Source organism: Ptychodera flava, unplaced genomic scaffold (genome assembly GCF_041260155.1).
Source record: "Ptychodera flava strain L36383 unplaced genomic scaffold, AS_Pfla_20210202 Scaffold_41__1_contigs__length_1339820_pilon, whole genome shotgun sequence".
NCBI classification, from domain to species: Eukaryota; Metazoa; Hemichordata; class Enteropneusta; family Ptychoderidae; genus Ptychodera; species Ptychodera flava.
The window spans coordinates 346,493-358,671 of NW_027248363.1; the positions used below are offsets into that span (position 1 = coordinate 346,493).

General features: G+C 37.5%; 1 protein-coding gene across 1 annotated transcript; it reads right to left on the reverse strand.

Annotated features, from left to right (window-relative positions):
• Nucleotides 1-884: 884 nt before the first annotated feature.
• LOC139127992 (aqualysin-1-like) lies at nt 885-8,406 on the reverse strand. Its single transcript, XM_070693853.1, has 10 exons — nt 8,293-8,406; nt 7,612-7,734; nt 6,056-6,172; nt 5,246-5,369; nt 3,985-4,094; nt 3,216-3,357; nt 2,752-2,936; nt 2,319-2,490; nt 1,843-1,986; nt 885-976 (listed from the first exon to the last, which is right to left on the reverse strand). Exons 2-9 carry the CDS (start codon nt 7,720-7,722, stop codon nt 1,847-1,849), a joined length of 1,101 nt encoding a protein of 366 aa, XP_070549954.1. The 5' UTR covers nt 7,723-7,734; nt 8,293-8,406; the 3' UTR covers nt 885-976; nt 1,843-1,846.
• Nucleotides 8,407-12,179: the final 3,773 nt, after the last annotated feature.

Here is a 12,179-nt window from a genome sequence, read left to right on the forward strand (position 1 = left end):
CTCAGCCATGCATTTTCACCTAACTACCTTAGATTCTCACTCACTCAGTCTGTGTGTGTCGACTATGGCTTTCAATCGCATACCACAAGTGATCTCTCTTGCCACATGACCAATACGCGGCAAACGTGAAATCAGATTTTTCAGGGCAAAATTAATTTTAATCACTTAAGAATGAGAAACAATATCATCGAAATCGATATTCTGAACATATTACAGATTTTGGGAAATAATATTTTTTTCACACGATTCAATTGAGTTTAGACGTACAGAAGACCGGAGACATATGAACTGCCATGAAAAAATACGCTGTAAATTAAACTCATTCACATACTGATAGATTCAGGGTCAACTATTTCTCAGAGCATTTTTACAACTGTAACCGATATATTTGCTGCGGTAGGGAAATGGAGACTAGAAGAACATACAGATAGATAAGGTCATCGAATAGGATATCAAGTTATAAAGAGGAAAGAAACCACATACAATGGAAGCAAAAGCGTGGACATTACAATGAAAATATTGAAATCACCCGTAAACCATCATTTTTTTCAACCCTTCAGATTACATTCCAATTACGTGTACCTTCACTGTTAGTTGGCACAGCTCAGTAATATTATTAAATCGGTGAATGAGCCAGGAATGATTTTGTAACGAATGAACATGATTCTCGCCGGATCCCACTTGAGTTGGCTAGTCAGAAAATGTCTAACAAGAATTTGATTACTGAAGATAAATTTGACTTACTTTATTATTTGATTGCGAAAAGTTAAGATTTGAATGTGTCAGTGTCGTGGCAGTTGGAAAGTAAAAAACCCAATCATACACTCAAACAATACCAAGAGTAAAGAAATAAATGAACGAATGAATGAACGAATGACAATATATTTGCTATTTAACATATTTATTCTTCTCAATTAATCTACAGAAACAGAGTTTTGAGATCGAAGCTTTCTCAGCTGGTACTACATCATCAGGACTGAAAACAAAAAAAATGAAAAAAGGTAATTAGTCTTCAAAAAGTATTTCAAGCTTAGTCATTAATATTCCTATTCAAATAATCCTAGACACATCACTATGAATCATACAAGAGCTTATCTATAATTTTGGCTAACCGAATGCAATGTTGCTATTGATTGTATTTAAGATTTTGAAAGCACCGAATTATAGTTATTTGCTATTATTGTTTTTCATTAAAATTTAGTTAAACAGAGTAGCTCGGTAAATTTCAGTAAGATGTTTATCGTCGTAGGGCTCTCAAATGAGTGTCCTTGCTTAAATATTAGTTATTAAGGAATGAGTTTAGGCACCTGATTTGCTTACTTGTTCACTCGACGTACAGAAACCTTCATAATCCATTTACCATTGTGGTCCCAAAGTATCGGAACTTTCATATGTTTTTATTACAAACACTACATAAGAACACTGTATATCAAACAAAAATCTTTTTGGATTTGCTTTTCACAAAATTTAGAAGAGCACGAATTTCTTTCTTATACCATTTTTGTGATATTTAACAGTGATGTCAGGTCTGAAGTGGAAAGGGTTTCCTTCATGAATATACTGTTTTGTAAAGGGCTTATTATCACTACACCAAGTAGTCTTTAAAAGTTGTAATATACGTCCACTAAGATTCAAAATTAATTACATTCTCAAAAGCGTCACAGTAGAAAAGGGCCTTGTTAGATATTTCTAAAATTTCGACTCAAGCTTTGAAGAACTGTTCGGTCAGTGTACCATTGAAGTGAAATCGTATTCAGATGGCTTCAATTGTAAGACGGAAAAACAAAGAAACTCTGGAAGCTTTTGTTCAGAAAGGTGTTTACTTCCAATAATAGTACTCACGTATCTAATTGCAATAGAGAAGCAAGTTTGGAGATCCTGTGCCAGGATTTGAAATAACACCAGACGTGGCGTCACCGGTCAGTTTGCTCTTGCAGTTAGCACCAGTGCTGCATTGGCCACTGGCAAGATGAACAGCGGTGACACCTGTGATAGGGAAGTACATCTTACAGTTACCGCAGCTCTTATCATAGAAAGATAAAACAACGATGGACGGCAGAATTCATGAGTGACTGAACGTGCGAAAATGTTCTCATGACATGGTCTATAGCACGAATAATGTAACAATTATTCATATTTCCGTCTGTGAATCTTTGCAAACATAGAGTGACCTACAGAATGTTAATATATGCGACGAACATTGAAATAATAAATCTGCCACTCATATTGTATAGCTAACTTACAAGATACCCACGTTGCGTACTTTTCAAGACGTTACTTCCCCCCCTCTTTCGCAAGAGACAGTAATTTGAACTGACCTGCAACGTGTGGGCAAGACATAGAGGTACCACTCATGGTTTGGTATGCGGTATCGCTAGTATGGTATGAGCTTCTAACACTTGTACCGCCAGCAAAGAGATCAACACAGCTACCGAAGTTAGAGAATGATGATCTGCGGTCAGAACTGTCGGTAGACCCAACGGTATCGGCCTGGTAACAAAATGAACATATTTTAATTGGGAAATAACAGGAGTTCGATCATTAATAGGTTAGATCTTCACAATAAAGTGCACCACAAAAAATGTTACGTTTTATTGTCCTTCCGAACATATACATTGTTGACGGGTTTCTTGTTCAAATATGTGGTGATAGAGTCACTTCATACTTGTATGTGTTTCCTGCGTTAACGTACTGCTGCGCATCCTCCGTTTTAAAATCTCTATGTAGCTGACCTAAATTTCTCTAACATACCTCTGCAACTCTGGCTGGGGATTGGTTGCAAGCATTGGCATTAGAGTTACCAGCGGAAACAGAGGTTGGGTAGCCAGCAGCGATGACATTTCTGACACCGTTATCCAAGGATGTACTGGCACCACCTCCCAGAGACATGGAGACAACGCCTGGTTTTGGTCCACCAGCAGCAACGGCGTCCAAACCTGAAGTGTTCGTTGTGAAATACAAGACAACGAAAGTTGACTTAAAGAGTAATATTGATATATCTGTAGAATTTAATCCGAGTGTGCCTTTAGTTTGTAGAGCTATATAAGAAAAATTGCAAGTAAGTCGCAAAAGCCCAAACTTGAATTTTGTATATCTGTACCATACTTTTTTGGAAAAACAACACTCAGCAAAAAGCAAGATTATTCTGATAACCAAGTGTGTCATATTACTCACACATCAGGCATCAAGGTGTCCTCATAATGTAAGAATCTTACCGGCCACGATGTTGGAGGTCAAACCAGATCCCTGGCAGTTGAGAACACGCACAGAGTAAACGGTTGCTTCAACTGCAACACCAACATCATTACCGACGGCAGTACCACCGCAATGGGTTCCGTGACCATGGCAATCAGAACCCTGAAACAGCATAGTATTATTTGTTCCTTAATGTATATATCCGACTATTATACGTGCAAAGGAAGATTTTTGGGGGTTGATCAATAAAATGCTACCAGATTATGAGATCCTCGAACAGGATAGAAGCTAGAAATCTCTTTTGTACAAAAAACACCATTATGATAGCAATGATTGTGGTGTAATTTTATAAGGGGAACAACACTCTCCGTTTTAAAAATATCCTGCATGTGATTCGCCTATCCTTTTCTATTCGTCTAGCCTTTTCTATAAGTTTTTTTTTTACTTTCTTTCGTAAACGACGTCCCCGTCAAGGTTGCATGATATACGCACATTGTATTTGCTACATCGAATAGAACCGCTGAGAGTTTAATTGAAGACAGGTATATTTTAAAACAATCTGAAGTGTTTCTAAGTTTACTGTATGTCGTGTATTGGTGAAATATCCTGAAGTGTCTTGCCTCTTTGCAACGATGTATAAATCAAATCGCAAACGTTTCCTTGAATACATGTTTTTACCTGTGGTCAAATATGGTAAAAATATCACCATTTTAGGATATTAGCCCAAGAGCAAATGGTCACAATAGCATTTTGTACAAACTACGACGGGGATATTTTATTATTACTTACATCACGACCACTTGTAAAATCGTAGAAGGGATGAGCACGACCATTGAATTCCTGATGGGTGTAGCGGATACCAGTGTCAGCAATGAAAACGTTGGCCCCATTACCGGTACCTGTGCGTGGAAAAAATATGCTATTGACACGCGGGTTTTTTTTAGCGGGGATTATAATGGAGCAATTTCACTCATTTGCTAGCGCTAACTCTCTTGGCTAAAACTGAGCTGAGAGGTACCTACATAGAATCGCACTGACACCCTATCCAACGTCAGATTGATACCATAACACGGTTGTCGACCTTTATTATAGCGTCATTTTCACTATCTTGAACAGGTGTATCGCTGACATATGTATCTGTAGCACATTTAAATAAGAGTGAAGCTTAATAGAAACTGATACGAAGATTACTTTAACCTTTCGGTCTTATTCGTCAATTTGCATCGCAACTATCATGCCACTGCAAATGTGAACGATTTCAATACTTGAGTTTATTAATGGATTATTGAGAAAAGAACGCAAGTCAAGAAAAAAATTTGTAAGACTTTCTACTCAGCAAGCCGGCACTTTAACGACACTCAATCGCATTATCAATTTCAAACCTACTTTACTGACAAACGAAGCTCATAGATGAAGAGAGAATATCGTAATGAATTGCTCGTCCCAAATATAACCTAATATTGTCGACCTTGCCTTTTAGGGTAGAGTACGTCTCGGGACCGACATTAGGACTCTCAAACTTTCAAAATTCTTTTTTGATCTACCACTTGTAGGGGTTCATTTGGAAGCTCTTCGAAAAAGAAAAACTTTCACCGGCTATATTATTGTTTCGGAAATCGAAATATGTATTTTTCTTCCATAGAGTTAACACAGGTATGGCGGCCATTTTGAATTTCAAATATTGGTAAATCCTGGGTAACTTTTTTCTCTTGTACTACAATTTGCACGCTGACCCCTGATTTTTATTGTCGATTTTGAAAGAGAATGGTTGAAAGATTCCCTAAGGAAAGTTTCACCAAATGTATGTCTTTCACTTGCGAGGCGCATACTACATTAGTGATACAATTATACTACCGATGCACAAAATGTATATAAGCCCAACCTGAACCATTAATATTATGATGTCACTTTAACTTCATTTGGATGACTTTTATATGATTGAAATCGCTCAATTAAGTGCTGTGATTCTTGTAACCAACAGTACTTAAACACTGTGCACTCACTGGGACTAAAACAAGGCATATGAATTATCTAGGGTGATATTTCTTACCATAGATGTCCATTACTCCATCGAGTGGCAGGTTTCTCTGATCAAGACGATCACATCCCCATTCAACATCAGCTTTCATGATGGAATCGTCCTCAACGTATTCAACGAAGGGCAGTTGTCTCAGCTGGATGATCAAACGAACAGAGTGATAAAGTATAAGTTTCAATTGCATGATAATGTGATTACTAGTACTTTGCTAACTGCCCCTTTGATCTCATCATGAATCCGCCTCTCACAATTACTATAAAGAACGATGGCTTTGTGCTTATGCATGAGCAGCGTGAAGGTCAGTGGTTTATCTTGCTTCTCAGTGACACCTTGATATTGGACATGGATTATAAGGGACAGTATCAAAGTATATCTTTCTACAAGTACGATTCTATTTTGGTTTTAGAAAACAAAAGACATATTCTCTACCTCGTTTTCGCTATCTGAAATAATTAGTGTCAGCACAGAAACATTTTAGTCACAGAGTATGGAATGTCATTGTTTACTAAGGAATTCTGGTTAAACCTTTCATTCAGCCGTCCACAATAACACTTGAACGTGGCAAAGACGTAGGTTTTGTGTACACCTCAGTTTACACGAAGGACTTTGATAGATTATAATGGTGGAACAAGAAGCGTTATTTTGAATAAATGAATAAAATAGAAAAGTAAATCATAAGTGACAGTACATCAAAGTCTTAAGAACTGAAAAGACAAATTTCCTTGAACGGCAGGTCATAGCGTAACGAGAGGGATTTTATCTGTGTTTAAGTCACGTGGTAATCTCCATTGCTCCATTGGAAGGGCGAGAAGGGTTACTTACAGAGTTGACAGATCCAAAGTGTTCCACGACGAAACCATTGAAGACGCTTCTGTAGATATTTGCGACCATTGCGCGGGAAGGAAGTCTATCCAATGCAGAAGCAACCTCGATGCCATCCTGTAAACGACGCAGAACGCGAATATATGACAGCGGTTCCTTAGACGTGCATGGTATACTTAATGTAGAATGCGTATCGGGAACAAATATTCGGACATCCAAACTTTTCTTACCCACTACTTGTGGGGCTCTTCGAGTACGAAACATTTTCATCGTCTAAGATGTTGCGAAAATTAACTTTTTCGGCATAGAGTTAACAGTGTCCGTGGTCATTTTGAATTTCGTATATCGGAAAGTGTCAGATCGTTTCCCTGGTACCAATATGTGCACGGTGAACATCGCTTTTTATTTTTGATATGGTTAGTGAATGATTAAAAGTTCCATTCTGGAAAGTTTGAGCAATAGTTTAAGGCTTTCATATTCCAGGCATATTGTGCCTTAAAAATTGGCAGGTAAAGACGACAATTTACAAGACAAACCAGAGCATGTTGTCTTCATTTCCAAACGACTTAATATAAACTTGTAAAACAACTAATTCTTAATGTATTGTCTGGCAAAGCTTGGCATTCTGCATTATACCAAGCGTGGCCGATAGGTTTTGTCCGGATGCTGAATGTGTAGAATTGGCGTGGTGAAAGGTATAGTAGCATGCCATTAAGCAAATATTTCTGCCTATAACACGATTGGAACTAATTTTGGAGAAAAGGATATTGTAGTTATGTAGGTTGAATCAGTAAATTTAAGCTCATCAACTGTTTTCGCAATTTTCTTATTTTTACTGATAATTTGTTATATAAAAACTATCATTTATAGGACACCGAACACTTTCGATTAATTTCAACAATTAAAAGATCCTGTTCTCTTAAATTGGTTCCAATCGTTTTCTGTTCAGATCTTTATCATATTTGCCCTCTTAGAAAAACGCTACGCTACGAATACATTGAACTATGACGCTGTGTTTTAAAACCTTCCTTTAGCATTGACTGGATAAATTCTTTAGGCAGTATATTGTATATTCGCGTTGATTCCCTTTTTGATGGAGCTATTTTATCACTATGGAGGGGGGGGGGGGGGGTTAAAATTTACAGATTTTGACACATTCAAAAATGTAATAGAACTGCCAGGAAATGGGTTGGCAAACGGTGAACAAGTTACGATAGAGAACAAAAAACATGGCAGACCTAATCATACCTCAATCGTGTAATTTGAACAAAGAACGGAGTTTCCCTTTCCAAAAAAATGTCGCAAAATTCAGAGAGCCTTACTTTGTCGGGCAATGTCCTGGCAAAAACATTTCTCGAAATAAATATTTACATGCTTGCAAAATGAATTAAAATTCATACACAAACGTTGAAGATTTTGTTGTTTATTTAAGTGCGCCAAGTATATCAAAATTGTGTAAGAACTGCACGCCCTATAAAGAACAACCCCAAAAACGCTCGAATCGAACGTTCATTTATCTAAGTATCTATTAGTAGATGATAATATGTATTAGTTACCTTGACCTTCACGAAGTACCTGTTCTTGATAGCATTCTTAACCTCAAGGTAAGGTGCCAATTGGGCAGCGCTGGCTGCGGCGACAAGGAGTGCCAGAAGGAGAATACGCATCTTGAAGATTGTCTGATGGAAACAAAAAGAGCGTTTGAATATGCAATGAAAAAGAAGTAACATTGTTAGTAGCATGGTCCACTTTATTGAAATTAAAGGGTACATCTCTTATTTCAACTTTAATACTGTCCATTCACATGACGATTAAGCAAATGTCGTACTGCCATTATAGGTAGTATGCGCCTCGAAAGTGAAAGACATAAATTTTCGCTCAAATTTTCCTCAAGGAATCCATCCTCCGCACACTTCAAAAATCAAGAATAAAAGTCCTGGGTCATGTGGAAAGTTTGGTATTAGAGAAACAAATTACTCAAGATTTACAGATATTCGAAATTCACAATGGCCGCCATTCCTGTGATGACTCTATGGAGTAATATAAATTTTTAGAGTTTCGTAAAACTAAAACAATGAAAGTTTTTCTTACTCAAAGAGCTTCAAAACGAACCGCAAATGTGGTAGATCAGAAAAGAATTGAAAAAAATAGGAGTCCAAATATCTTTCCCCGAGGCGCGTTCTACCTTAAACAGAGAAGCACGAATTCTAAAAGCATGAAAGTTTATCCAATCTTACCTTGTTGAACTGTAGTTCCACACTGATGTAGGTACTGAAGCCCTGCGTTTATAAAGACATACAGGCGCTCAAGGTAATTATTTTACCTGTCAATGTTATCTTCAATATCCGCCCAATATCAACCTGTATCATCAACAAACGTGAGACACTTGTCATTCCCATCTGTTTCAGAGCCAAATATAGTAAAATTGGCTTCCTATCGATAGCTGCAAGCAGGGGGGAAATTTTCTGAAGGACCTCATTCTTAAGACTCAACGCAATGATGTACGTGATAACCCGGTTTATGTTTGAAAGAGCCTTGTTGAAATTTTCCATTATGACGTTGTCATTCTTTCCATAATTTCCATCTACGTGTCTCTGAATATACGACTCTACCTGTAAAAATCGTTACAGCCCAATTGATGAGTCTTGTCCTCCGTTAGTTCTGTACGTCTTTCTCTCCTTGTGTCCTTCTGATCTTCTTCCGTAAACTTGTATGCGCTGGTCTCGCCTATACCCCTGGCACTTTTTTGTGTCGACAAACTTTCCAATCTTAAAATCGGAGTATGTTTAGCAGCCGGCGATGGTATATCTCCGACTTGTTTTCGGGCCAACACATCTTAGAGTTAGAAGGGATTACTTTATAAGTGACAACAATGGATAATAATCCTCACAAACGAATGAATATAGTCAGCTGGCCAAAAATTGTGGAACAAGATGTCATAAGGTAACATGTGCCTGGGGCACAGTTTTTAAACGCTCAAATTTATTTCACAGTACGCTGCCTGTGCGGACTGAATTTAAAGCCTATTTAGAACTTAACTTTCACCATCCGACTTTTGTGAACGTCAAAAATTTCCTTTGTGTACATAGAGTTAGAACATTTTGCATTGGTATGAATCGTTGGGTAATTAAGTATTTTCTCATCCAAAGCGTTTTGAGGTGACGTATGATCATGTTTTATTTCTTACAACGTAAGGGTTACTTTTTTCTTTCGAATGCGTAAGACCTCTTTTAAATAGCGCGGTGCAGTAATGTTTTTAACCTTAAAAGTTGGACATAAAATTTTAAACTCTACTCGCTTGTGAACAGGAAACCAATGCAAGTTACGCAGGACTGGCTGTATGCGGTCTGATTTCTTAATTGTTGATACCAGGCGTGCAGCGAAACTTTGAATCAGTTGTATTTTCTTTACTTGACACGTGGGGAAACCCGAAAGAAGGCTGTTACAGTAATTCAGTCTAGATGTTTCGAAAACATGAACTAATTTTTCAGTCGAAGTCTGATCAAGAAGCTTGCGTATTTTACTACTTTTCCAAAGAGCAAATGAAGCTGATTCAGTCAAACCTGCGACATGAGGAGACATAGATGCTGATGCATCTAGAGTGACACCATGATCACAAACAGTAGGCTACTGGTGGTGAATGAACGCTGGCACTGCCAACTTGTATGTCACAGGGACGTGAACGACCCCATCACTAAACTTTGAGGAAAACCGTATCACTTACGTTTTGCTGCTATTAAGGGCTAACTTGTTATTGCAGACCCCGTGACAAATCTCTTTAATACAGTTCTCAATTTGTGCGACGGGGTGCAGAGCCACGGAAACAAGTGACGTAAAGCTGGGAATCATGAGCGTAAAATATAGCATCTGAACCGTGCATTGTTATGACGTTCAAAAGATGTTCACTATACAGACCGAAAAACTACACAGAGCCAAAAACTGAGCCCTGGGGAACAACAGAATCGAGCAACAGAGCATCCGACATCACTGACCCGAAAGACACTCTCATTTTTATTAAATCAATCGAGTACAGTGCCATAAATTTTTAACCTACAAAGTATGTGTATTAAGATATCATGGTCGATGGTGTCGAAGGCTGCAGAAAGATCAGAATGACGTCACAACGCTGACCAAGGGCTCGCAACACATCATTGTGCACTGTAACTAGTGCAGCTCCCGTACTGTGACCTTCTCGGCAGGCGGACTAACAATTTACATTTTAAGGTAGTATGCGCCTCAAAAGTGAATGACTTGAACTTTTACTAAAACTTTCCCCACGAAACTTTCAACCGTTCTCTTACCAAAGCAAGAATAAGAATCAGGCGTCACCATGCAAAATTTGTTACTCGAGAGACTAGTCACTGTGCATTTCCCGATATTTGGAATTCAAAATGGTCGCCATCCAAGTTTCAACTGTAAGGGGGGGGGAAATAAAATTTTCGATTTTCGCAAAACGAAGAGGATGAAAACTTGTTTTTCATTAAGAGCTTTAAAAAGAGCCCCAACTGGTGGTATATCAGAAGAGAGTTGATTACATTTAATAGCTCGAATTACTGTCCCGGAGTTGTGTTCTATTTTAAGCCATAGTGAAAATTTTCTGGCAACGACAATGAACATCTGTAGGCATATGTGTAAAGACGAAAATACGAGATTATCAAAGCACGTTTGTTACATCCCCTAGAGCAAGGATGCAACTAGTAAAAAGTCTGGAAGCGCAGTAACGGAATGTCCCCAAATAGACTTTACCACTATCATCTACATGTACTAATTGAGCGCTGTAATTTTCTCCCGCCAAAACATTAGTGCAAAAATTTATCAATTTTCATGACTTTTTCTGTAAGTTTTTGATAATTTTGAACCGAATGGACATCACATTTCATTTGCTACAATTTTTCTCAAAATTTTGGCAAAAAATCTGAGAAAAATTGACTTGGGTTTGTTTTATAAAGGGGACAAAAATAGACTTTACGTACATACATACATACATACATACATACATACATACATACATACATACATACATACATACATACATACATACATACATACATACATACATACATACATACATACATACTAATACATACATACATATTAAAATTAAAAATCACATATTCAGATCAGCAAGGTTTTATGAAATTCTCTAGTTGCTTTACGCAGAGGACGTAGAAAGAAATGATATGAGCACAAGATGCAACAGGTGGTTCATCTTTAGCAAAACACATATATCATCCACATACAAAAGACAAGCACTGTGTTGTGTCAAGATATGCGACAACCACACAAACCAAACCAGCAGATGCCCTCTCAATTATTCCCACACTAATCTAATGCGTAAGAAAATGTTAAGCTTGAAGCCAGATATTTTAAATTTTTTCTACATTGTTCATATTTTTCTTTTTATAAACTAAAAACATGTATTTTCTCAATGGAATACCTCATAAGAAACTAAAATTTAATATGTGAGGGCGTTAATGCTGTTCCGTAGGAGTGTGCCACTCCAAGACATTAGTAAGTATTGCTGTGGCAACATGCAAACTTAGGCAGGTCAAGAAACCTGAGAGTTATTCTGGTAGTTGTATTTTAAGCGAAGGTACTTAACAATCTAATAATCATATATGTGTTGATCTGCGACCATGTGCAAATTGAATGAGACTCTTAATTATTCCATGAATTCACGATCGTGCGGGTACTGGGGACAGAGAAATTCTTTCTATATTATTGAAAATATTTCATTTACGCACTGATTATTTAATAATGCCTGCATAATCCTAAACCCCTAAAAAAATACAATAACATGGACCTGTGCTTCGGAAGACGCGTTTTTTTAATAAACGCAACAAGAAATGGAATTCAAAACTCCAGGACTATTTCCTTCGACCTACATAATGTCACCCTTTATTCGCTGCAAAACGATAGTGTTTACTTTTGCGAGTCCTCAGTACACTGTCAAATGAACTTTATCATAATTCCTGTCGTTTTAAAATAGCGTATCGTGTGTTCGCCCCTGTTATTTTCTTATCGTCTTGATGCAAACACGCCCGTTTATTTATCTATGATCCGCCAGCTGCATGCTGGTTATTTCTCACATACGGATTGTACTGCTTTACGATATCGACTACAC